We start from the raw sequence: 25,071 nt of genomic DNA, 5'->3' as shown, positions 1-25,071 counted from the left end.
TTACACTCCACTAACAGCATTAATACACACGCTGCAGAAGAAGCCACCAAACTGCCACAGAGCAATTCAATTACAGCCCTAAAACCAGAGGGATTTCACGAGCTGTCAGTTTAAGACTCCACCCATCCCTGCCAGCACTGTCAGGACAGATAAAATGCCACGAGCTCTTCCAGTTCCAACGTAAATGTTTGATATTGGACAGACTTCGCACTGGCCATACCCAATTCCTAATGATAAACAGGAAAAAAAGAGGCTGAGCTTCGAGCAGTTAAAGCACCAGGAATCCGAGCCCACGCTCATCAGAGCCTCCTGTATCTCTGACATCTGAAAAACCTCTCCCTGTAACTGAGAACTGTATTAAAGAGATATTTAGGTCAAAGCTGTAATCTCTCTTCCAGCAGCATCTGGCAGCTGCAGCAGCGTTATCCTTTGTGCTGCCATGGAAACAAAAGGAGGACCAGGGATGCAGAGAGCTACACAAGCTCCCCAGCCAGCCAGCCTTCCCCAAAATATGCTCCTAGGTCTGGGAATTTGAGAGCACTTGGCTCTCACCTCAGTGTTGGGGTTTTGTCTTCCATTTTCAAATTGTTCAAATCCAAAGATTTTTTGCTGCTGTTAATATTTCCCCCTCTCTCCCCCACCTGCAGCCACTCAACACAGCTTTCAGGTGGGTGCAGAGATGTTACCTCCTTAGGGATAACCCTGTGCTTCCTACAAAAGGAATCATGGATAATGTATCCGAGTAGATTCCCAAACCCAGTCTCACACTCAAAGTTTTACATCCAACACCACCAAATTATTCGTTCTGCCCTTAAATATAATGTAGCTCCAACCCTGACTACTCATCCCAGCCCTCCCCACCCCACAAAACAAAATCCTAAAACCAAACTGAGCAGAGTATTTTGGCTGTAAGCTGTTTATAAGGAAAAATAAATTACATACTTAACAAGGAAAACTTCCCATTCCCTGTATTTTCCCAGTGGGTTGGGTTCTGGAGCCGGCACACACAGTTAGTGTAAGGGAAATTAAAATCCCACAGATGAAACCACAGTTTTCTCCTGAGACAACTCTGCCGTGGGAGAAGCACAGAGCACGTCAACAAGGGATGTTCTGAGTGAGGACTGTCAGGAATACAACTCAATTCCAATCAAATGCACATTTCCTAACACATCCCTCAGAGGAATGCGGCACTGGAAGTCTGGGCCAGCCCCTTCTCCAACAGGGCAATGACAACCCCACCAAAAGGATAAAAGGAATATAAAAAGCAGACAAAGAGAAAATGAAAGCATCACTGTAATAAAAACTGCTCCCTGCTCCAATAAAACTGGGAAAGGAAATGATCATCTCTGCAGTGCAGTGGAGTAACATCTTTTTGTTCAGGCAATAAACAATATTTCCTAAGTGCCAAATCCCCATAGAAATTCAGCTAAACGCAGAAGCACAGCAGCAGTGGACTCCAGGAAGAAAAAGAAGGCATTGGAGATGCAATAGTTGGTAAATGCCTTGTTTTGTTGGGTCTGCCTAAAAGCAGGTCAGTGTCAGGGCTGAGGTCTGTTTTCTCCTGTTTCCTGTCTCAAGGCAAGGGCAGTGCAGCACAGGAAAGATGATCCCACACGGAACTCAGTGAAAATCTGGAGCTGGTCAAGTCACACTCGAGACAGCAGAAGGGAAAATCCACAACTAAACCCACGTCCCAGCAAGGATGTCCAAAGTACCCAAAATGAGACACTTCAAAAATCATAGCCTGGGCTGCCTTTCCTGACTACAGACACAAACGAGGAATTAGCCTTTCTTATTCTAATCTGAATATTAATGAGGAACCTCCCTGCAAAGCATCAAAGATGAAAAGGGACAGCTTCTCCAGTTGGCACAAGAAGAATCAATGTCAAAGGATAAATTAAAAAATATGAAGTGGGGGGAAAAGAGCATTTCGAAAGAATATAGGAACAGATTTCTCCAGCAAGAAGAAAGTCACAACAGAGATGCAAAAAAAAAAAAAAAAAAAAGACTGAGAGGCTTTGCTGGGCAGGCTGAAAAGACTTTTAGCTTTTCAGATAGGTAAGAATGGCTGCAACTCAAAAAGATGACAAAAAATAAGCAAGGGGAACTTGGTGACTGCTTGGCAGAGAAGAAAAGAGAATCATGGAATGTCCTAAGTTGGAAGGGACCCACAGGGATCATCAAATCCAACCCCTGGCCCTGCACAGACAGCCCAGCAATCCCACCCTGTGCTTTCCTGAGAGTGTTGTCCAAACTCTGGCAGCCTCGGGGCCGTGCCCATTCCCTGGGGAGCCTGGGCAGTGCCCAGCACCCTCTGAGGGAAGAACCTTTCCCTGATCTCCAGCCTAAACACCTCTGACACACCTCTAGAAGCAACACTAAATAAAAGCCAAGTACACAGTAAGTCAGCCTGTGCAGGATTCCCACCACAGAGGAGACTGTTCTGGGGTAACACCTGAGCATCACCAAAATTTAAGCAGCAGAACATGAAGCAGATGGCAGTAAATGAGCAAACCATAGCAACCTTGGGGGGAAAGAAAGACAAAAGGAGTATCATGTCATGCTTTAAAAATGGTGACAAAAGTACAAGCACGTGAGAGTGGCAGACACCAAATCCCAGACTAAAAATATTCAGGAGCCTGGAGTGCCAGGACACAGGGAATGGCTTCCCACTGCCAGAGGGCAGGGATGGATGGGATATTGGAAGGAATTGTTCCCTGGGAGGGTGGGCAGGCCCTGGCACAGGGTGCCCAGAGCAGCTGTGCCTGCCCCTGGATCCCTGGCAGTGCCCAAGGCCAGGCTGGACACTGGGGCTTGGAGTAACCTGGGATAGTGGGAGGTGTCCCTGCCCATGGCAGGGGGTGGGACAAGATGGGCTTTAAGCTCCCTTCCAACACAAACCATCCTGGAATTCTGTGAACAAGCAGTTCAGACAGAAGCAGCCACTCCCCATAAACACAACCCCTGAAGTATTGCACTCAGAGTTGTGCATCTCTGCTAAGGACACTGCCAAGGTCCTACAGGGACTCACAGCTCAATTGTCTTTGGGATTATAACAAAAGGGAAAACTATTGGGCTGGGTTTTAATCTGCCTCTTACCAGTTTCACAACATGCTTCTTAATCCTTAAGTAAGAAGGGATAAACAAGAGTGACTCCATCTTTGCCTCCCCCTCCTCTCTCATGCTGATCCCTCTTGGCTGCCCCACTGCTCAGGGGGGGTTGCCCTTGCCTGAACCCTTTTACTCTCCCCACACCACCCTCCACACACTGACCCACAGCAAGTTCAACCCACCAGGATGTCCACCACTAACCACCACAAAGCTTTTCTGTAGCTCTGCACAACCAGCTCCTGGTTTTTGCTTTCCCTGAGCATTCATCAGGATCTTAACCTGAAGAGGCTGCAGCAGATTCCTCCAGGATTTGCTGCTGGGTCTTTTCAAGGGGGGGGGGGGGGGGGAATCAATTATTTATTCCTATACATGATTTCCTACTTTTAAAAAAAGTTTTATGCACAAGAGGACCCTCCCTCATCTGATGGCAGCTCAGCTCAAGTCTTTAGCGAGAGCGCTCAAAATGAAAAGATTTCCTTTGTCCTCCCCTACAGAACTCGAGTAAATGTGAGCTATGATTTTCCCCACAGAAGCCAAGTCTGCCCTTCCCCAATACCTCACTTATCCATCCACCTACAGACCTTACTCTCAGCTCCAGCTCGGTGGCTGCACATTGAATGTGATTAACGGAGGCAGAGGCAAACTCTACCCCTCGTCACACCCAGGCAGCCACGATGAAGTCAATGTGGTTTAATGGGTGTGATCCTATAACTCAGCCCAACCTACACTCTCTTCCCATCCCCAAAATGCTCCTCCCCTCTCGAGGAACCTGCAAAGGAGTGATGATGGTGCCATGGAGGATTCTTTCTTCTGCTGCCACCCTGCACCACCTGGTGCAGTCACAGCACCCCCGTGCCAAAACCTGCAGTACACAAGTTCCATCACTTACAGATCAGCTCATGGCCCAATTTCCTTGCTTGTCAACCCAAATCTGTGCTCTGACATCATCTGACCATTCAGATTGACCTTTTTCAGTGCTTTTAACTGAGGCTAAGGAAAACGGGTCCAGCGGGCTTGCACAGAAGTACATCTAGAAAAACATTTCCCCTCTCCACCAGGGAAATGATGACTTGTTTATGCAACACATTTCTGAAAACATTTTTTAGAGCTGGAGTCATGTCTCCCAGATTGCTATGCTGGTTGTCAAAACAGAGCCTCTTTTTCCCTGACTGTACGATATGTAATCCTAAATCCACTTTCCCTCACTTGATATCACCCATGCAAGATTTGGAGATGATTAGTGGAAAATACACAAATGAGACACTGTTCTCCAGAGAACGGCGCAGCAGGAATAATCTGATGGGGCTTATATTTATTAGCCTGATGCACATCTAACTTGTTTAAACAAAGCTTTTGTCAAATGTCAAAAAAAAAAAGTTAATGCAATCCAAGGCATGGTCTCAAAGGGAATTAATGCTGAGCTGGAACCAGTGCAAAAGCCCTGGTTACAGCAACAAGGAAACAGTGCAGAGGGGCCCATTTTCTTTCAGTTGCACAGAGATCCACTAGGAGAAAAAGGCTGATTTCCTAAGAGCCGACACGGAGAACCTGAAGCAGGAACCTGGGATGGGGAACACGTGGTCTGTGTGGATGAGAGCATCTCCCTGACCTCATGAGGCGAGGAGATGGTCCCATAAAGCTCCCCAGGATAGGCAAGTGCCTTGGATGCTCTCCCTGTCCTGTCTCACTCCCCTTGGGAACTCGGCTCTGGCAGCACAGACTCACCTCAGGTGCTTCAGCTGCCCAATTAGTTTTTATCTTCCTGCAATAAGGCTAATACCCACTTACTCCCTTTCATTACCCTGCTGCCTAAGAGCCTGTAAAGCCACCAAAACACTAAACCAGCACAGGGCCATCGGAGCAGCACTAAAAACCTGGAACTTAGCACTGCACAGCTGAGCCAGGGATGCATCCTGAAGCCAACAGAAAGCCAAGCAAGCAGGGGAGGGCTCAGGTCTGCCAGCACTTTTTGCCTGTAAACTGCTTAAAAACAGTTAATAACAGCTAGAAAAGATAATGTGCGACCAAATGCTTCACTAGGAAAGCATTTCCTTCCACAGCTTCCTATTTAAAAAGCACCTGCTACCAGCAGGCATTTCGGAAAATACGGGACCCGTGCAAGTACAAAGTATTTATTTTGGAAACTCAAAACATTGCTCACATGAACTTTAGACTTGGTGACTGTAACACAAAGCCTCTTTCAGCTCTCCCTCGCAGATAAAGCTGCAGGTTTGGAGGAAGCCAGAAGTAAGGGAAAACCACCGGAATGCCAAGGTCCGTTCCCTATCACTCCTTTGGCTTCTCCTCCCCTCCCACCTCACCCTCCATCCTCAGCACCTGAAGAACTACTGAAGGGCCTGAGATCTCAATCAACACAGAACCACTGCAAATATCCATTTACTAATCCTTCTCCAGTCGAGGCTTACAAAGCTGAATCTTTACTTTGTTAGAACTTGTAATATGGCATTTTTTTAAAAAAACCCACTCATCCAGGAATCAGGCTGTTGTGGGTCTTCACAAAAAATCCTGCCCTCTGGCTACATTCTTATTTGTGCTTCCTGGGTGAAGCCAAGAAACTCCAGTGTGTTTTCCAAGCTTCAGCAGGCTCCCATCACCTCAGGCACGTACTTTAAACTCAAAGAACTAGAAGTGCGATCTTTAAAAGAGCCCTTGCAGAGCTCAGTAACCAAAAACCAATTTTGTTCATCTAAGAGACCAAATGCCTCTGTCCTTACAGTCCTGGCCTCTCATGCTTTTCACACCTGCTATTTTACAACATGCAAATGAGCCCTATTAAAGGATATTTTGGGAAAAATGAGCTGGTTTTGCACAAGCCCTCTTGCTGCATCTTGACCTATAATGTGCTCTAGCAAACCATGCTGTAAACTGAGTCCTTGCTAAACCCCTGCACCCAAACACTTAAAGAATTACCCTCCCTTCAAATTCTGTTCCCTACTAATCCTATAACCTCCTACTGCCTTTATATGAGCTGAGAAAGGAAAGCTGGGGGCCACTTTATATTCTTTGTCACCTCTGTGCCACTTCCTCAGGTAAACTCGACCCCATCAGCCACTGAAATTGATTATAAAAAATTCTTTTCATGTTTAGAAAACAAAAAGAATGCCAAAAACCCACATAAAGATCTAAAATGCAGTTCAAAGCCAACCAGAAGGGTGTCAGAGCCTCTACTCGAGCAATGCCACCAGCACACACTCTTAAGAAAATAATTAACACAATCAAGTGCAGCCTTAACTCCGTAATAAAACGCAGCCCCTTGGAAGCAGTACAATGGGGAAACAGAAAGCAAGCAGCCACGGCCTCCAAATCTCAAAAACCCACCCCAAAAGCAGCCGCAGAACGTTTGACACTGAATGCACCCTTCAGAACTCAGAGGGAGCAGCTCTGCGCCTTCCACGCTGCTCCCTCAGGAAGCCAGGGGAGCTGTCCTTAGGATCACATACACACAGACAACATGTGGTTAGCACATCAAGGCAGCTACTGGGGCAGATCAAAACAATTCCTGGCTCCTCCTCCCCGTTTAAATGGATTTATTTTTTCCCAGGCAAAGGCGGGCAGCGGGACGAGCGCAGTGCAGGCTGCAGCTGCTGCCAGCAGCTGGAGCAGACCCCGGCAGAGCTACAGCAGCATTTTGTATTTTTTTAAGCTGCAGTGCATAAGAGTTCACATCCCAGAATGAAAACAAAGCAAACCCCAAAATAAACTTCGCTGTCTTACTAATTAAAGGGATTCGTTCCTCCAGGAAGGCCAACACAAACCACTGCTGTGGGGTTAACGATGCATTTTTAGCACTCAGTCCTTGCAGCATTTTTACAGAGGCTCTGCAAGAAAACCAGAGCTTGACTACCCCTGTAGCATCATCAAAAGCTCTCTCCAGGGAAGGGGCTTTTTTCCTTAAATTTATTTGAAATACCACAGGACATTTGCATAAGATAAATCCCAACAATACTGGAAGCGCTTCTCCAGCACCAAGGTTTTCATGTGAGGAGCCAGTGAATTTTGACAGCCACCACAGAATCCCAGACTGGTTTGGGTTGGAAGGGACCTACAAAACCATCTCATTTCACCCCCTGCCATGGGCAGGGACATCTTCCACCAGACCAGGGTGCTCCAAGCCCTGTCCAACCTGGCCTGGAACACTTCAAGGAATAGGGCAATTTCAATAGATATTTTAATAAATCTGTTCTGTTTAGGGAAATCCAAAGCTGGTTTAATAGAGAAATCTTCAGATTAAGCAGATACATGCAACAGAATAAGGGAACAGACCTTTCTACACGGTGGTAAAATAGTCCCAGCAGTGAAATCTCTCCATTCCACAAAACTCTAAGGTTTTTCCATGTTCATGGATAAATAAAACAGCTTTTATCCTAAATACCAACGAGAGGCAGCCAAGAAAAGCCAACTCATTTTATAACAGGTGGCTTGGGTGATCCCCAACACCTGAAATCCAGGTCTCCAGACTATTTAATTTAAGGCAAAGGTAATGCCATCTGTACCAGCTGGCTCCAATTCACACCTCACCTTTATCAGCTGTGGAAGCACTTCCTCGTGGGCTGAGAGCCACCCACCACTCAAGTCCCTGCTGACTCACACAAATATTAATCAGCCTTTAAAAGGTGCTACTCCACCACGTTATGCAAATTACAACCAACTCGGGGAGACCAGGAGACCACAGTTAGGGATCTGACAAGATACACCTGGATATACAATACAATATTCACCACTAAATAAAAGATGAACAGTTCTAGCAGCTCCTGCTTATTTATGTAAAAACACAGTTCCAGTTGGGTAACATCCAGTTATTAAAACCATAGAATAGTCTGGGTTGGAAAGGACCTGAAAAGATCATCCATTACCAAACCCCTGCCATGAGCAGGGACACCAGGCCAGCTTGCTCTGAGCTCCACTCATCCTATGCTTCAGAGAAAAAGGTCCAGAATACAGATTTCAGATAATTCTATTGTCCAACTCACTTTCCTCTCATTCAGACCATAAGATGAATATCTCAGGACAATTTGCTCCCCTTATCTGCCTCGGTGCCAGCCTCTGGGGCAAAGGCAGAATTCTTACATATCATTTGGGACTGGCCACTCGACTGGGACCACAGTTTATCAGGGAGCCTCAAGGAGCAGGAGAATCACATCCTGCTGCCCTTCCCTCTGGCAGCACCTACAGGATCCATAGGAGGCTACAAAAAGGCTCCCAGCAGTTCTAAGCAGGCTCACCTTGCCAGGCTGCTGCTTTTGTAGAAGAAGACAGCTGTTTACACAAAAAAGCTGGACAGCAGACAATACAAACTGAAGACATTACCTTGCATGGGATCAAACTGCCCTCCTCCACGAAGCCCTTGCACTCCTGCTTGCAGAGCTGCCTCCAGACCTCTTAAAGGCTGCCTCATTGGAGGAAATGCTGCCCAGGTGCTTCTTGTGAGGTGATTTTCATTAACCCTGCCCAGCATTACAGCTGAGCATGATCAACGTACCCTGCTCTACCCAAGAACCGTGGATACACATCAGAAAGTGTTTGCACCCCCGTTAAAATCACAGGAAATTCAGGATGGAAAAGACCTCCAAGATCAAGTCCAACCTTATTCTAAGTAACTACGCCAGGTGTGTACTTACAACCATTCCTGTTTGTCATCTGTAACCCTCTAAAGCAATTATCATGGCTAATTATACCAAGGCTAGAGCAGAAAAGAAAAAAATCTCAAACTATGTTACCTATTAAATGGCTTTAGGCACTGTAACACACAAGCAGAATGAACAAAATTATCTAGGGAAGCATTACATGAGTTGTTCCCCATTAAAAAAGCTGGCAGGCAGTCACAGAGGGCTCCCAAAGAATTACTGCATGAGGAAATCTCTGTCCAGACCAGTCTCCATAGGAAGGGAAAGCCTGAAATAAATGCAGTAAAGAACCCACTATGGATTTCAGGCTGAAAATTGTGCCTCGGAATTAAATCCTTGCTCGGGATTGCATCTGACACCGAGAACCAAAAACCTCTGGCCGCTCTCAAGTGCTGCACCACTGCACCTTAAAATACCCATGAGCTGCCTGCTCACAAGGTATTGCTCTGCCACTTGAGTGATCCCAGGTGTGCCCACCCCTGCAGATACCTTGGATCACAAAGCCTTTCCCTCCATCCTTCCCAAGAATTCACCACCTACCTCGCTCATTCCCACTTTCAACAAAGGAAGGGAGCGTTTTCAGCTGGAGGAAAAAAAACCCCTCATGTAACTTTAAAGGTGCTTTCAGACAGCTAAACTCCCCAGAGTCAGGCATTTATCTTTTACATTAAACAGAAATGTCACCACAATCCTTATTGTTTTAAAGAAAGAAGGGAAACACGCTGAATTTCGAACAGGAACTGCTGGAAATCACAGCGCAAGAAATGGAAAGCTGACACTACCCAACCGATATGTGGGGAATAAAATGTCCAAGATGAATCAGATGAGGAATGATGAGATTTTTCTGCATAAACCAAAGAATAAGCACTTAAATTTCTAATACTTTGATACAGACACTGTATTTAACAGCCTCAGTGTCTCCCCCAACACAGACATACAGTGAGCATTAAGCATTCTGAAGTTATAATGAAGCATCTGTCAACTAAACCCTCAGAAAGTCAATGATCTATCCCAAAACATGAACATCCACTGGCATTATGGACAAACATCCACATTAAACACACCACAACACTGCAGTAAATAAGTCTCACTACCCAGGCCAAAAAAAAAATAAAATGCTGGGGAGGAAGAGCCCCTGGAGCTAAAAGCAGATCCTTTATCAAGAGAGCAATACCTAAACCTGAGCTGAGGAACCCCAAACCACACAAATCCCCTGCCTGCCCCCTACAACAATAAAGGAGAAATGTGATGCCATTCTTTCAAGGCTGCTTCAGCACAGGATGTCTTCTCCTTACAGCGATTTCAAGGCTGTTGATTTTTCTCAATAACTCCCCAAATTATTTCCAGAAGTGATTTATAACATGCCCAGGGACAAAAGCTACGAACAGCACAAGAGTCTACCGAAAACTTGACCTTTGGGGTTTTGCATTGATCCCCCAGCCTTTATTGGTATTCTCCAAGAAAATCCTATACTTAAATCTCACTTTAATATAAACAGCCACAGAGCTTCCAGCTCAAAAATCTGCTATAGGAATTAAATGCCACACTCCTTCCTGAAAATTCAGGTGACCAGAACCTCAAAGACTCAAGACTTCAAAAGCTGTGCTGTAATTCAAGCTGCATTTACACAAACTGGCTCCCACTTCATGTACCAATTACAGTGTCCTGGAAATGCGCCTCAAAAATGCTGCCAAAATCTGTGACACAAACATTAAAAATGCCCTTAAAACCCCCAAGAAAACAACAAAAAGCCTTACAACCGCTTTGAGGCCCAAGGTTTTAAGCACAAGTCATCCACTGGAAAAAACAAGACATTGAAATGAAGGAAAAAAATACATGTGAGAATGCTGCGAGAGTGCTTATTTCAACACCCAGCTGATTTTATTGGTTCTGCAATCACTTTTTCCTAGGTCTGGCCTGCTGGGTGCATATTCCACTAAACAAACACGAAGAAATAAAGGTGGTAAAATTCACTTTAAGTGATTTCATGAGTTGGAGTTAAACACAACTGCTTTTATTACTCAAAAATTCCCAGCCCAGAGAGTGAGGATGCAGCCTGACTCCAAACTCCTATCACACAGCTCACCACAGCCATAAAATCATTAAATATGCATAGGATTACATTCTCAAATAAAGGCATTGCAAGCAGACTTCATTTGACATGTATTTATACACTATATAAAAATTAGGTCCTAATATATATGTAAATAAATCCCATGAAATCCCCCCAAAATGCCACACCACTGAATAAAGGGAATTCATTGCAAAGAGGGAATTAAGAAAAAAAAAAATTCCTCTGAGATTGGCTGAAAAGGGTACAAGAGCTGACAAGATAAGCTAAACTGCAGTGGTGTGAGCCCAAATTTAGCCTTGGTTTATCTGGGAAGCCCTTTGTGCAGGTTACATGAGGTTCCTTGAGCTCTCATCCAGCACCCACTGCTTGTTGGCCAAGTATTTATCAAAGCTCATCTTCTGAATGCCTGAAAAAACACACAGGAATCCATTTTTATTAATCTTAGCAGGGGAAAAAAAGCTTTATGTTTTTGCTGTGACTTTTGTTCCACTTTTACTGCACAAAACCCTTCCACCCTCCTCCCCTGAGGACCGATGGCGCTGCCAGCACTGGGGGACAGGGGACAGCACATGTAAACAGCAAAGGCCAGCAGCGTTTGTGATGACTGCAGTGACACATTCCTAGGATTATTCTGCAGGAAAGGAGCTCAGACCGGGTCCAGAAAGAAATTAGCTTCTTCCTTAGGGTTTGAACCATGTAACCCTGCTGTTAACAGGGAAATGCACAGAAAGAGCGGGAGCGGGAATTCTCTGTCCCAAATTTGCAGAGCTCCCTGGAGCTTGGCTGGGTAACACAGCTCCCTCCTGCAAGAGGGAAGGAACGGTTAAATTCCTCTTGTTTATTCCCCAAGGGCAGCTGTGGCAGCTGTGAGTGGGCTGGGGAAGGAGGCTGGACACAGATAGAGCTGGAAAAGCCAACGTGGACTGAGAGGCACTCAGAGCCACCCCAGAAACCACCAGCAGACACCTGCAGTGGGCTATCTGGGGACAGGACACTGACCTGGAAGCCACCTACAACTAAAGGAAAGCTGTATAAAGTCTTGTGCTTGTGGAACCAGGGTCACACACATTTTATAAATCATTACTCCCTAATAACCAGCTCCATCACCCACGAAATGCTGTCAAACCCCCAACATTGAACTGGTTTCCCACCAGAACAACCTGTGTCCATACTTTATCCACACTATTTATGGGCAACATCACACTGATACTGCTGATTCACAGCCTGGGGGCCCTAAAAATACAAACCAGTGCAGGCACGCTCGGATCACACTCGATTTCTTCTTTATTTGGGGATGGAAAGGGATTTGTTATCAGTCAATTCCTGACATACTTTGCGAGGGTAGAGGTTAAGGCAAGCTGTGACAGGAACATACCCTGTAAGTATAAAGAAGAGGAGCTTCACCTTAACACCTCTTCCAACCCCTACAGGCGTGGCCTGTGCTCCTGCCAAAGAAACTTCCAGGAGGGACTCCAGGAACAATTTCCTTCAGTGTGCTCGTTTCTTCTCCAAGCCACCTGAATGAAAGGATGCCCAGGTGAAAGCCCACAAGGTGCCCACACGCACACTGAGGGCCTGCAGGGATTTCATACCACAGTTTCAATGGTACAGTATGAAATACGACATCTGGGACTGCAATTCATAACCCACAAGGAAATCAGAACTTCCATTTCCATGGGAAAAGGCATCTAGTCACAGGAAGGAGTTAATACAGCATAACTTCACAGTTATCTAGAACAAAACTGTCATTACCACAGCAACTAAATCCCACTTTGTTCTGGAATCTCTTATTATAAATGCAGTTTTCCATTCCCCCCACCAAAGTAGTCCCAGGAAAGTCCTGCTTCCAAGATGCCTCCTTGCAAACCCTCAGATTTGATTCAGAAGGGACACAAAGGCTCCTTCAAAATCAAGCACTGCTACTTCACCACCCCAGGTGAGGATGGGTTCCAAATGGATCAGATGGAAACTGCCAGTAAAAGCCACCCAGGAGAAAGGCACCCTCCTTAAACAAGGGATAATACAAATCTTGGTGCTACTCCGGCTCAGATTTAGGTAGGAGAATCTGGGGAAAAGTGATTAGTGGTACTGACATCCTGCTCATCTACCCAGGAGGAGCTGGATCAGGAATGCTCCAAGTGCAAGGAGCCTGAATGATCATCAAGCACCGTGTGGATGACCGGTGCTGGGAGATGCGCTACGGCCAAAGGGCAAACACCAACCTGCACTTTAATCCCCACCGTCCTTCAAGGGAAGATTATTTGTTTCTGCCAGTAAGCTGCGAGACTGGGGAGGGCATCTGTGGTTATGAACTGGTCTGACACAGACTGGGAGAACTCATGGAAAGGTCTCCTCCCGATTTTGAGCTTCACCACTGAAGCACAACTTGGCCATTGCGGCAGAAATACAGAGACTGAGGGCAAGGCAACACTGCACGACCACCTCAGGACAGAAACAGCACATCTGTCCAGGACTGTGGCATCTTAATTGGAGTTTAAATGAATGAAACCACCTGCCAAACTAGAAAACAAAATTTTACAGCCTTGTTATGAAACAGCAGCTCTTGTGTTTCTACTTTACAGGCACAACTGAACTGAAAAACTTTCAGATTCCACAGCTATACATATATATATATATATATATATACACACATACATTGCATATGTATATTTATTTGTTTAAATTTAGGAATCTCTCCAAGTGCTTTTCAGAACAAGTTCTTCCATGCTATCAGCTCTGTTTCCTGAAGGAAGAGGGCAGTTAGAGCAACAACAAGTCTTTAGATGACTGCAGTGCTGTCTGATCAGCCTCTGCTTAGCATGAATTCTCCTCCCTGCCTTAGGTTAAAAATAGAGTCAGTTCAAAGGGCTGGAGGTCAACTGCATTAGCAGGTGATTCACTGGCAGACAGCAGTCAGAAGACACACCTGAGGCTCTGCAGGGCCTCCCCAAACCCGGGAGTGAGGAGGTGAAGCAGGTGGCAGTAGTAAAATGTGGCAATAATCTCAGGAATGTTTAAATCTGAACGTAAGGCAAACCAAGTGCTCGATTTCGCTTTTCACTCCCCACCCTTTATGTTCACAAGACCAAGAGATAAGAAGGGGCAAAAGGGAAGGATTCCCACAAGTTTTCAAGGCAGCTAAACAGACTCGAAGCATTTCCATGCCTCTGGTGCATACATACAGAAATAATCAAGCTGTTTACACATCTTTATACACAGTCAAACATACATCTCCCTTATCTGATCTCAACCTGCTCTTTTCAGAGCCTGTCATTCTCAAATAACCTCACCCTGAGTCACCCTGGGAGCTCTGCAGACACCCAAACTGAAAATAAAGAATTTTTTTCTGAGAACTTCAGTTCCCCTCCTTGAAGGCCCCATCCCCACCTCACCCAGAAGATGAAGTTCAGCTCTCCATTCACAGCAATGTTCTAATCTCAAATACCATCATCTGCCCTAAGCAGTGACTTCTCAGCTAACTCAGAAATAGCCAGGAATTTTGAAGACTTAAGACATGCTAAGATATTTCTGAGAGATTAAAATCAGATACAAAAATAGCGTATTTTGGCCAGAACTGCTCGCATTCAAAGGCATTTCACCAACACCCAGGTCACCCCACAGAGACAGCGCACTGCAAACAGGAGCTGAAAGAGGCCCTTCACTCCCAGGGACCTTCAAACAGTGCTTTTAAAACATCTTCTTCAGCAAGAGTCCTTTAGTGTTGCCTTCTTCTTCCTCTGACCCTTGGGAAACAATCCTGCACAGCTCTACATGGAATTGAAAACATCTCTATTAACTCTTGAATAGCACAAGCCTGCCCAACACCATGCTGGAAACCTGAGGGAATTGCTGGCCAACAGCACAAAATCAAAGATAACACCTTCTCCTGAGGGCAGAAATTAGCCCTCTTTTTATTAAAACAAACTCTTCATCGACAAATTTAACAAGTGAGGATGTAAGAAGGCTCTGAAGAGTCTCACTATGGACATGTAAAAAGGGGCTTTTTACATGGGCAGATAGCGACGAACAAGGGGGAACTGTATTAAAGTAAAAGAGAGATTTAGATTAGATATTAGGAAGAAATTCTTTACTCAGAGGGTGCTGAGGCCCTGGCACAGGGTGCCCAGAGAAGCTGGGGCTGCCCCTGGATCCCTGGCAGTGTCCCAGGCCAGGCTGGACAGGGCTTGGAGCAACCTGGGATAGTGGGAGGTGTCCCTGCCCATGGCCTCTCATAAGGAGGGGACAAGAGGACACACACAGTGAAAGGGGTACCAGTGACAGCCAGTGAGGATCTGCCACCCTGGACTGTGGGAGGAAGAGCAGCCTGAGCAAGGAAATCAACAATCTGCAGCCAAGGATGTGGCAAAACAGGTGATTTTTTCAATTCAAGTCAGGTTTAGAGAAGACAAAATTTTAATTTCTCTCCAAGGCCTGAGCACAATCCCCTGAAAGCTGTGAAGAGCAATGCATGATCAATTTTAACAGCTTTAATAATTAAAACTGGAGAAAAGCTAAATCTTGTATCCTCCATGAGCACAAAATCGGATTTTTCCCCGCAGGACACTGAGGTCGAGGCATAAAAGCTGTTGCCTTGCCAACATAAATATTTCTGTATCGCCGAACAGAGGAGCTTCTGAATTAGGATGTTGCATAAGGAACAGTTGGGTCAACATCCCAGTTTCCCAGGCAGTCTACCCCAGATAAGAACGCAACACGAGCCCTGGAAGAGCAGGAGAGGTCTCAGGCACTCTGTCATTCTGACACTCATCCCAAAGAAGGCTTTGGGGTTTGGGAGCCTTTGGTTTTGGGAGGAGGGAGAGCATCACCTCTGCAGGAATGCTCCTCACAGCAACGCCAGCAGGGTTAAGGGCCACTCACTGATTTTTCAGGGTTCAACCTAAAAACAACAAGTGCCACTTAGTAGTGAGAATAAACAGTACCTCGTTAAGGGGAAATACTGTGCTCTTAACACCCAAACAACATCTGCACCCACAGAAGCGGCAGAGAAACTAAGGAGGGAGGCAGCTCAATAAATGCCTTACATATCCCTACAAATCAAATCAAATCCAGCTGCACTGAGTGGTTCAGCACCCACTTTTTAGAAGAGTTTTCCCTTATGTTTAATACATAGGCACTGCTGTTAAACAACTGTTTGCATGGGAATAAAGAGGGAAAAACCTTGCGTCAGTGATGCAGAACCCTCTTCTCAAACCCCATACATGTGTATGTATATGTATATACACACCAAGTCCTAAACCAGCATTTTTAGGAATGCAGATTCTCTGTCAAAGGAGCCAGACAAGCTGACTGACAAATACATGCAAACAAAGAGGGATTATAAATCACTTTGGAAGCACCAGGAGCTGGCAGCACTCAGCACAGTGTTTGAGCTCCCCTTCATATCTAAGTAGCAGAACACCAGCATCTAATCCTTCCAAGTAGGAAAGATCAGCTGGGAGGTTTCATTCACAAAATGGGAGCTGTGAAGAACAAGAACCCTTTACTAACACTGAGATTTTCCCAAGAAACTCTGAATGTATTTCTTATTAAGTTCCTTCAAGGCTGAAATGAACTTCCCCAAGCTCAGGAGCTGAGAGACATCATCAATTCATCTAAAAATCAAAGTTGCTTCATATAACCAGAACTGACATTGCTCAATCTTTAATTCAATAGCTCTCTCTATCTATAAGCTAGAGAAAATAAAGGTACACATGATGGGTGTCAGGCAATATAGAGGGAACATTTCTCAAAGCAAGGAGACAGACTTTGAGTACCACCCATGTGGAACATTTACAGCCCGGAAATACAGACATGCCTACCTCGTAAATCCCAGGGACTGTACTGACATTACAGCCAGATCCTACAGGGCTCCTCGTAAAGCCCTTGCTGTAACATCTCAATGCATGGGGAGATTTACTCTGGGTTATCACTGCAGACAAGTGACCTTTCTTTACATCTTCATCTGGGCAGCCTCAATGGAACCCAAAACAGGAGAACAACAACCGACTATGGGGTTAAATGATGACTTAAGTGAACCCACTCCACAAATATCCCTCCAAGTGAGACCTGTTGACCAAGTGACCCTCATGACAAACACGCTGCCCTTGAGTCCCTGCCTGTTCCAAACCCCTTACAGCTGTTCCTGCAGCCCAACAGCTGCACTGCAGGTCTCTCTACCTTGCTTCCCTTCTTATTCCCAAAGGAAACCTCAATAAATAACAAGGCCCACCATTAATGTCATCTGTGATGATCAAAAAAAGATTGTAGAAAGCTGCAATGCACTGTTTGCTTATTCTCTTGCTGGCATTTGCTGCCTGCTTTGCTTTAAGGAAACATTTGGTACTATTTTGTCAATAAAGCACAAGTATTTGTCACACACTGTCATTATGTACCAGCCTGAACCATCAAAATCATCAAACGCCCCGTTTTCAACTCCCATCAAGATAATAGCTTTATGCTGGATGCTTTTCATGAACAAAATAGATGATAGTTTCACGAGTTCAATATACTGACATTTCGTTTTCCTCGCACATGAAAAAAGCCATTCTGTGGTTTTTGGCAGAAAGTGCCTTTCGCTGTGTGTTTACTGCAGTTGCCATGGGGAAATCCCAACACCACTTATCAAAAGTAACACCAGCACATTAACAGTCTGCATTAATGATTCCTTGTTAAATCCTATGCAGCCCGAAGTGAAAAGGAATATTCAGGCATTTAAAGCATTTGCTCTCTGCTTTCCAAATGAGGTTATGGCCGTGCCAAAGAAAACCCCAGTACAGGCCATCGTTTTACACCCATTATTTGGCAACTGGAGAGTTGTACTTGGGCAATCGGTGCTCAACTACTGCTGGCCATCAGCTCTGTAGTATCAAAACTAGCTCTGCTCTGCAGCAGAGAGCCAAACTGTTCATTCAAACACACCCAAGTGGTTCTTCAGTGGTCATCTAGGAATCCAAGACCTGGATGCAGCCCTGCTAATGAACTTACGCTGCTTTGAAATTGTATTTTGTGAAATAGGAGTGATGGCAGGTTCTGGCTGCTTCACTAGCGAGAGTAATGGTTCAGCATCTGGTACCAGTGATTTCATTCTGCAGGGCAAAATGACCACTATGTCCAGCAAAGAACTGCAGTAAAGTCATGCAGCAACTATGAGCAACTTAAAACCCTCCTCTGGTCTCAGGAAAAAGCTCATCTGCCACCTCACATACAGACTCCACCTCTGAAAAACCAGATGCTCCAGCAGTAACTGCAGACTCACCAGGATGAGCAAAGAGTTCCAGAGGAACCCTATGCTCCTCAGAATCACAGAATCATTGAGGCTGGAAAAGATCTCCCAGGCCATCGACTCCAAGCTGTGCCTGGTCCCCACCTTGTCACCAGCCCAGAGCACCCAGGGCCACATCCAGGCATTCCTGGGACACCTCCAGGGATGGGGACTCCACTCCAAGGCCTGAGCACCCTTTCCATGCAGAAATTCCTGCTGCTGTCCACCTTGAGCCTCCCCTGGCCCAGCCTGAGGCCGTTCCCTCTCCTCCTGTCCCTGTTCCCTGGCAGCAGAGCCCGATTTCCCCCCCGGCTGCCCCCTCCTGTCAGGGACTTGTGCAGAGCCACAAGGTCCCCCCTGAGCCTCCTTTGCTCCAGCCTGAGCCCCTTTCCAGCTCCCTCAGCCGCTCCTGGGGCTCCAGCCCCTCCCCAGCTCCGTTCCCTGCCCTGGCCCCGCTCCAGCCCCTCAGGGTCCCTCTGGCCGGAGGGCCCCGAGCTGGACACGGCCCCGAGGGGCCTCAGCAGGGCCGGGCAGGGGACGGGCCCTGCCCTGGGGCTGTGGCCACACCGTGGCTGGCACAGCCCAGCGGCCATCGGCCTTCTTGGCCATCTGGGCCCATCTGGGCCCATTTTCAGCTGCTGTTGACCAGCACCTCCAGGTCCTCTCCTTACGGATCCTTTCCAGCCGCTCTCCCCTCAGCCTGTAGTGCTGCTGCTGTGACCCAAGGGCAGGACCTGGCACTTGGCTTCCCATCGCACCGAGCAACCTCAAATTCAAGGTGAGGAATTAGAAGGAAAGGAAAAGGAATATCATGTTCTGAATGTTTCTTTTCCTTGTACAAATGGTGCTTTGGTCATCTGCATGAGCTCGCTTAGATAAACACGTCGTTACCTGGAGTAAACCAAGCAAACCAAGCAACAGGCAGATGTCCGGCAAAACAACAGAACACTAATTCAATTTACAGAGCTCGGTCTGGGAGGGAATGGAGATGAATGCCTGCACAACACTTCACAGAAGTATTCAGAGATCTGTCCCAACAAAGCTACCCATTACTGCCATTAGGCATTTAACTGTCAAGTCTATAGCAGAGAGGCACTAAAATTCTACATTTCTTTTCGATTTTAAGAGAAAAACAAAGACCACGGCTGCTCGCAGCTGGCACACGCTTCAATATTGTGCAAACATTAATCCATCTCATTCTCTAATTCAGCCAGTGACCTTAATACCAGTTCAGTTCTTAATCATCTCGCTCTATCAGTGCAGCTGGCATTCATTTTGCTTGACACAAGAAGACCTACCCAATAAATAATAATAAAAAACCCTCTTAGACAATGCTTGAAAATGCTTGACCCCAACTGCAATCTATTTATCTGCTGGGTTTTATTTTCGTAACAACCTCTAGACAACACCCACAATAACTGAAACGGCTGAAAGAGTCCTAAATGGTTTTTAGCTCATGAAAACAGGGGCTCTCCAGCATTGAAAAAGACTGTACTTGTGCCAGCACGGCACCAAAAACCTGCAGCTACGAACGAGGGAGCCACACAGGATCAGTTCCAGTGCATTTCCATCTTACTGCTCAAACTCCATGTGCTCCAAATCTCTGCCCGCTCATCCATAAGAGCGCACATCAGGCGTGCTGGGCTGCACCGGGAATGCCAGCAGCACAGCAGAGCAGAGAGCGGGGCAGCAAGGAGATGACACAGAACTAACAAGAATTATCTCAAGTGAAGCTTTGCAAGGAAAGGCTGGAGGCCTCCAACAGAGATCACTCAGCAGCTTCCCCCTGCTTCCCACGACTCTAAGCTGCAGAGAATTTGAGATAAGAGCTTAAAACTAACTCCTCTAAAACCTCGGGGGGAAAAAACCTCAAAAGAGCAGTTTATCATATTATAATGATACTCTTTTTGATAGTCAACAATTCTGATACCCAAAGCTGCTTAATATATCCTACAGAGGGGTTATTCAAACAAACTTATCTCAAAACGAAAGGAACAAGTGAGAACCACTGAAAAAGAAATTATTTTAACACCACCCCCCGCGCCCTCAGCCTCAGAGCCATCCTCCTCCTCTTCCTCCAGAGCAGCAAGAGTTCCTCTCATCAGGAATGAATCATGAAGACTTCAAGAAGAAAAAAGTTTAGATGAGGAATGACACTTCCCTTAAAGACTTCTTCTAAATAGTTTAAGGCAAAAATAACTTCTCTGGGTTGAAGTTTATGGAAATTCCTCTTTTTGCCTTTGGGGATAGTGGTCATGCACACAGAAAAACTTTTTTCCTTCAAATAAATGAATTTCTTTCCCCTTGCAAACGTTTTGGGAATTGTTGCTTGCATTGGATTTAAGGCCAACAATATCACAGCAAATGGGACTTGTGGGTAGAAAAGGAAAAGGCTTGATGCTCAAGGACTGCTTAGTGACAGTGTGAATAACTACTGAGAGTTTATAGACTGATCCCAGCCAAAAATCAACCTTTACCCACTGCACTGCCTAAGTCAAACTCAGTAACATCGAAACCACATAGATTTTAAAAAGTCTTGACTCTTCTGCTGAAAAACTTGTACAAAACTATATTGCACCTGACTTGTACAAAACTATATTGCACTGCCTAAGTCAAACTCAGTAACATCGAAACCACATAGATTTTAAAAAGTCTTGACTCTTCTGCTGAAAAACTTGTACAAAACTATATTGCACCTGACTATGGTAGGTAAAGTAAGGTATTTCTTTTCAGGAAATATCATCCAAGCAGATATTGCAGTACCTGGGTAGGTATTTCAAGCTGAAATGCCAACAAGCTATATTTTTTAAAACTTCTCCTTTCTCTGCAGACCTTGTGCAGGCTTTATGTTGCAAGTACAAAATCAAATAACTCATGCACAGCACCAAACACAGAGAATACCAAGGGCATGAGGGAAACAAGTGCAGAATCATGGAATGGTTTGGGTTGGAAGGGACCCTCAAGCCCATCTCATTCCACCCCCTGCCGTGGGCAGGGACACCCTTCCACTATCCCAGGCTGCTCCAAGCCCCATCCAACCCAGCCTGGAACCAGGAGGGATCCAGGAGCAGCCACAGCTTCTCTGGGCACCCCGTGCCAGGGCCTGCCCACCCTCACAGCCAAGAATTTCTTCAAGTTTCCAGGGAATAAAACTCACATTGAAATTAAGGCTCCATCTCTGTGTGTCTGCAATTATTCCAGAATCTGAGCACGCCAACTCCACATCAACTCAAAGAAGCAAAAGACAAGTTCTGGCTGAACAGCAGCTTGTTCCAACCTTAAAATAATAAAATACATTTGGCAGGCTAATCGTAATATCTAATTAAACGTTTTTCTTAACATACAGTAGGAGAAATTAAAGACAAATTCGTTTCAAGTTCAGCTTTCTAACAGTCACCAACGAGCAACAGCTGGAGCTGTGCACGGGCTTTTTTCCCAAGCTGCAATTTTATGGAGAAAAGGAAGGAAGCAGAGCACACCAGGCCTGCTAACCCATAACACGAGCCTGCAACACTGCTACCTACTGCAGCCACATCGCTGGTCCCAGGACACGTTTTCTGGAGAACAAGCCTCAAGGCTTAATTGCACCAGATAAATTTGGTAGTGGCACGCACAGGAGGAACCTCTCTGGAACATCTTAGTGCTGTGTACCAAGAGTTATTGATTAACTGAAGTCTCCTCCCAGGCTGGGAGGACTGTGCTCCCAGTATATGACCGTGTGCAGTTGGAAGAGAGCAAGAGTTTGAGTGTGCTGGCACAGGACAGGCAGAAAGAGTCGCATGAAGTAATTCTCTGTTGTGGTTACCTTGAACTTTAACCAAGGTCAGACCACAATTTCCGTCAAGATTATTATAAGCCCACATGAATGCCTCTACATCAATAAAACCTTACAGTCCTCAGTAACTAGGTCTAAATATTTGGCTCTGCTCCTCGTGCCTCAAACTCTGGGCACACTCCACTCGCAGCAGGAGCTCTGGATCCGAAAGGAGCTGGCAGCTGGCTGCTTTCCCCAATAAACCACCTGAGCCCAGCTCCACACCATTCTCTGCTGTACCTGGGCCTTTATGAAAGCTTAATCTAATTGAGAATTGTATTTTTAGAAAAGCAGCAACTTAGAGATCATTTGCCACCTGATAAGCACTTAGTGCTCAAAGGCGACTCTAATTGCTGGCTAAATGTTTCATCACGGATACTTATTAAAGATCTGAAAGCACAGCTAGAAGAAAACAGCGTCTCACAATGAAGCTCCACAACCAGCATTTCTGGTTTGACACGTCCCAGCCAACGATACCGGGATCCTTCCAGAGCCTCACAGAAAGCAGCTCGTCAGCTCTTCCCTGCCATCCCACAGTAAGGTACCTCCATCCCACAGGAAGGTTCAAGTTTTTCTTGTGTTTGAGGGATTCACAAGCCCCAGAATTCCCTATCTGATTTCCACCTGGACTAGAAATGCTCTGGGTAATTTGTACACAGCTATATAAAATAACTCAAATAATAAAATAATTCACAGAGCAGGGCTTCTGAGTCTGTGCTGTGTTTTTTAAAAATATCTAACTCAGTCCAAACTCTTTTATTACAGTGAAGGTTTAGGATTTACCACACATTTACACCAGTATTCACTCACTTCTCCAGCAGTGCACATTTCTGACCAACATAACCAATCTTTTGGATTACAGAAGCCTTTCCAAAAGGAGAAAGTCCCAGTGCTGTGCAGCACTGGGCCACCCAGTGACCTATATACAGCAGCACTCGAGTTCAGCTTCTATTCCATAATTAAACGAGCTACACTTGCCTCTCTCAGCTGTCCTAGAATGCACAATCAGTTACTCCAGAGAGGGAGTTTTGGTTCAGGAGGACACACAGCCTGACCTGCGCTCTGCAGAGCTGTGCTACCATGTGCTTTTCAAAACACACTGTACCCATAGAATCATGGAATGGTTTGGGTTGGAAGGGACCTTAAACACCATCTCGTTCCACCCCGTGCCTTGGGCAGGGACACCTTCCACTAGCCCAGGTTGCTCCAAGCCCCATCCAACCTGGCTTTGGACACTTCCAGGGTTCCAGGGGCAGCCACAGCTTCTCTGGGCAACCTGCGCCAGAGCTTCTCCACTCTGATGTACCCCAGAGCAGCATCTCCCTCTCCTCACATAGAACAGCCCCTTGACCCCACCATCCATCCCCCAGCACCGATGCCGAGCCGCCCAGATGAAACGAGGACGGGCACCTTTATGGGGGGACCCGTTGATGCTCTCGGAGCTGGACTGCATGTCCACGGCGGCTCTCCTGAGGCTGCTAAAATAAGCCCTGGACCTGGAGAAGCTGCTGCGGGGGGAGCGTCCGTGGGGGCTGCCGAAGAGGGCGGCGGGGCCGTCCCTGCGGGCGAAGATGCCGCTGAAGAAGCGCAGGAGCCGGTGCTCGGTGCCGGCGGCGGGGCCCTCCCGGCCCAGCCGCTCTGAGAGCCGCTGCAGGTCGCTGTTATCCAGGGTCCGGTTCTTGCTCTTGCTGCGCTCCCAGCGCTCCAGCCGGGACAGCGGGTCCGCCTGGCTCAGCACCTCGCCCACGTCCAGCGTGTTGCGCTTCTCGGGGGGCTCTGCGGGGAGCGCGGCGGGCGGCGAGGGCGGCGGCGGCGGCCCGGGCAGGCAGCCGGAGCTGCTGTGCCGCCGCACCCGGGCCGGCTCCCCGCCGCCGCCGCCGCCGCTCCAGTGCCTGAAGCTGAAGCTCCTCCGCAGCAGCCCCGGCTGCCGCCACGGGCTGTGGCCCCGCTCCCCCGGGGCCTGCTCCCCGGGCCCCCCGTCCTTGTCGCCCTCCTCCCCGGGCGGGGATGCGGCAGCGGCTGCCGCGGCTTCTCCGGGTCCGGCGCTGCCCCGCGGCGCCCCGGGCACGGGCGGCCCCGCTCTCCTCGGCACCTTGAGGCGGCCCAGCTCCAGCTGCCCCGTGCTCAGCGTCCTGAAGGTGCGGAAGCCGCAGGGGCTGGGAACCCTGTCCCGCTCCTCGCCTTCCTCCTCGCCCTCCTCCTCCTCCAGCAGCAGCAGCCCGGCCCTGGTAAGGCTGGAGGAGCCCGGCGGGCGGCTCCGCCCGCGCCGGGGCAGCTCGGGGCCGGCGCGGCCGCTCTCCGGCCCCAGCAGCTCCTTCTTCACCATGGTCACGGAGATGCGGTACACGGTCTTCCTCGGCGGGGTCCCCCGCTGCATCCTCTCGGGGGAGGAGGCGGCGGCGGCCGGCGGCTCGCTGCTGTCCAGGAGGTACATGATGGCTCTGCCCTTCAGGCAGCGGCGGCCACCGCGGGCATCGGCGCCGAGATGGATGGATGGATGGATGAATGGATGGATGGAGAGACGAGGGGTGGCTGGAAACGCAGAGTCACAAACCACTGCAACCCGGTTAAAAAATAATGAAATAAATAAATAATAATTTTTAAAAAAAGCTCCGGTGTCACACCCCGCTCTGCGGCGGGGTCAGGCTGGGCTCCGGCTGCGCTCCTCGCCGGCGGCCGGCGTCCATGGCAGCGCCATCCCGGAGAGGCGCCGAGGGACGGCTCACATCCAGGCACGCATCCTCCTCCCGCGGAGCCCGGGTCCGGTCTTCACGGCATGGGAGCTGCAGCAGCCGCCTCCAAGCTCATTGTTTACAGCGCGGCCGCACGGCTGCGGATCTGGCCGGGTTTTTTCCTGCCCTCTCCGCCGGGTAAATCCGATTAGCATCCGCGGCGGGCCCGGCGGAGCGGCGGGCGCGGGAAGGTCCGCGCGGGAGCGGTGCCGGCGGTGCCGGAGCGCCCGGCGCACGCCCCGGGGCGGGCAGCGCGGAGCGAGCGGCGGGGCCCGGCCGCGCCAGCCGGCAGCGCACAAGCGCCGGACTGGAGTCCCGCTCGCCCGGGAGCGGCAGCAGAGCGCCTCCCGGATTTCCCTCTGCCACCTCCGCCCGGGAAAGGGGTACACACCTCACGCTTCCCTGCCAGCAGCATCAGCAGTCCAGAAGCACGG

General features: G+C 47.8%; 1 protein-coding gene across 16 annotated transcripts in view; it reads right to left on the bottom strand.

Annotated features, from left to right (window-relative positions):
• Positions 1-25,071, bottom strand: part of AGAP1 (ArfGAP with GTPase domain, ankyrin repeat and PH domain 1) — a 315,433-nt gene that overhangs the window by 225,182 nt on the left and 65,180 nt on the right. For 5 of the 16 annotated variants that reach the window (XM_048310085.1, XM_048310090.1, XM_048310087.1 and 2 more), the window contains exon 1: positions 23,316-24,839. The exons of 6 other annotated variants lie outside the window; for them this stretch is intronic. In XM_048310085.1, coding sequence (XP_048166042.1) covers positions 23,316-24,339 — 1,024 coding nt within the window. In that variant the 5' untranslated portion in view covers positions 24,340-24,839. Of the gene's footprint in view, positions 1-23,315; positions 24,842-25,071 lie in introns of those variants that run through there. 5 more of the 16 variants (XM_048310092.1, XM_048310094.1, XM_048310093.1 and 2 more) reach the window with 2 other exon arrangements.

This window comes from Corvus hawaiiensis, chromosome 7 (genome assembly GCF_020740725.1).
Source record: "Corvus hawaiiensis isolate bCorHaw1 chromosome 7, bCorHaw1.pri.cur, whole genome shotgun sequence".
Classification (NCBI taxonomy): Eukaryota; Metazoa; Chordata; class Aves; order Passeriformes; family Corvidae; genus Corvus; species Corvus hawaiiensis.
Note: the sequence above shows the minus strand (reverse complement) of the source record. Positions and strands in the feature narration are given on the sequence as shown.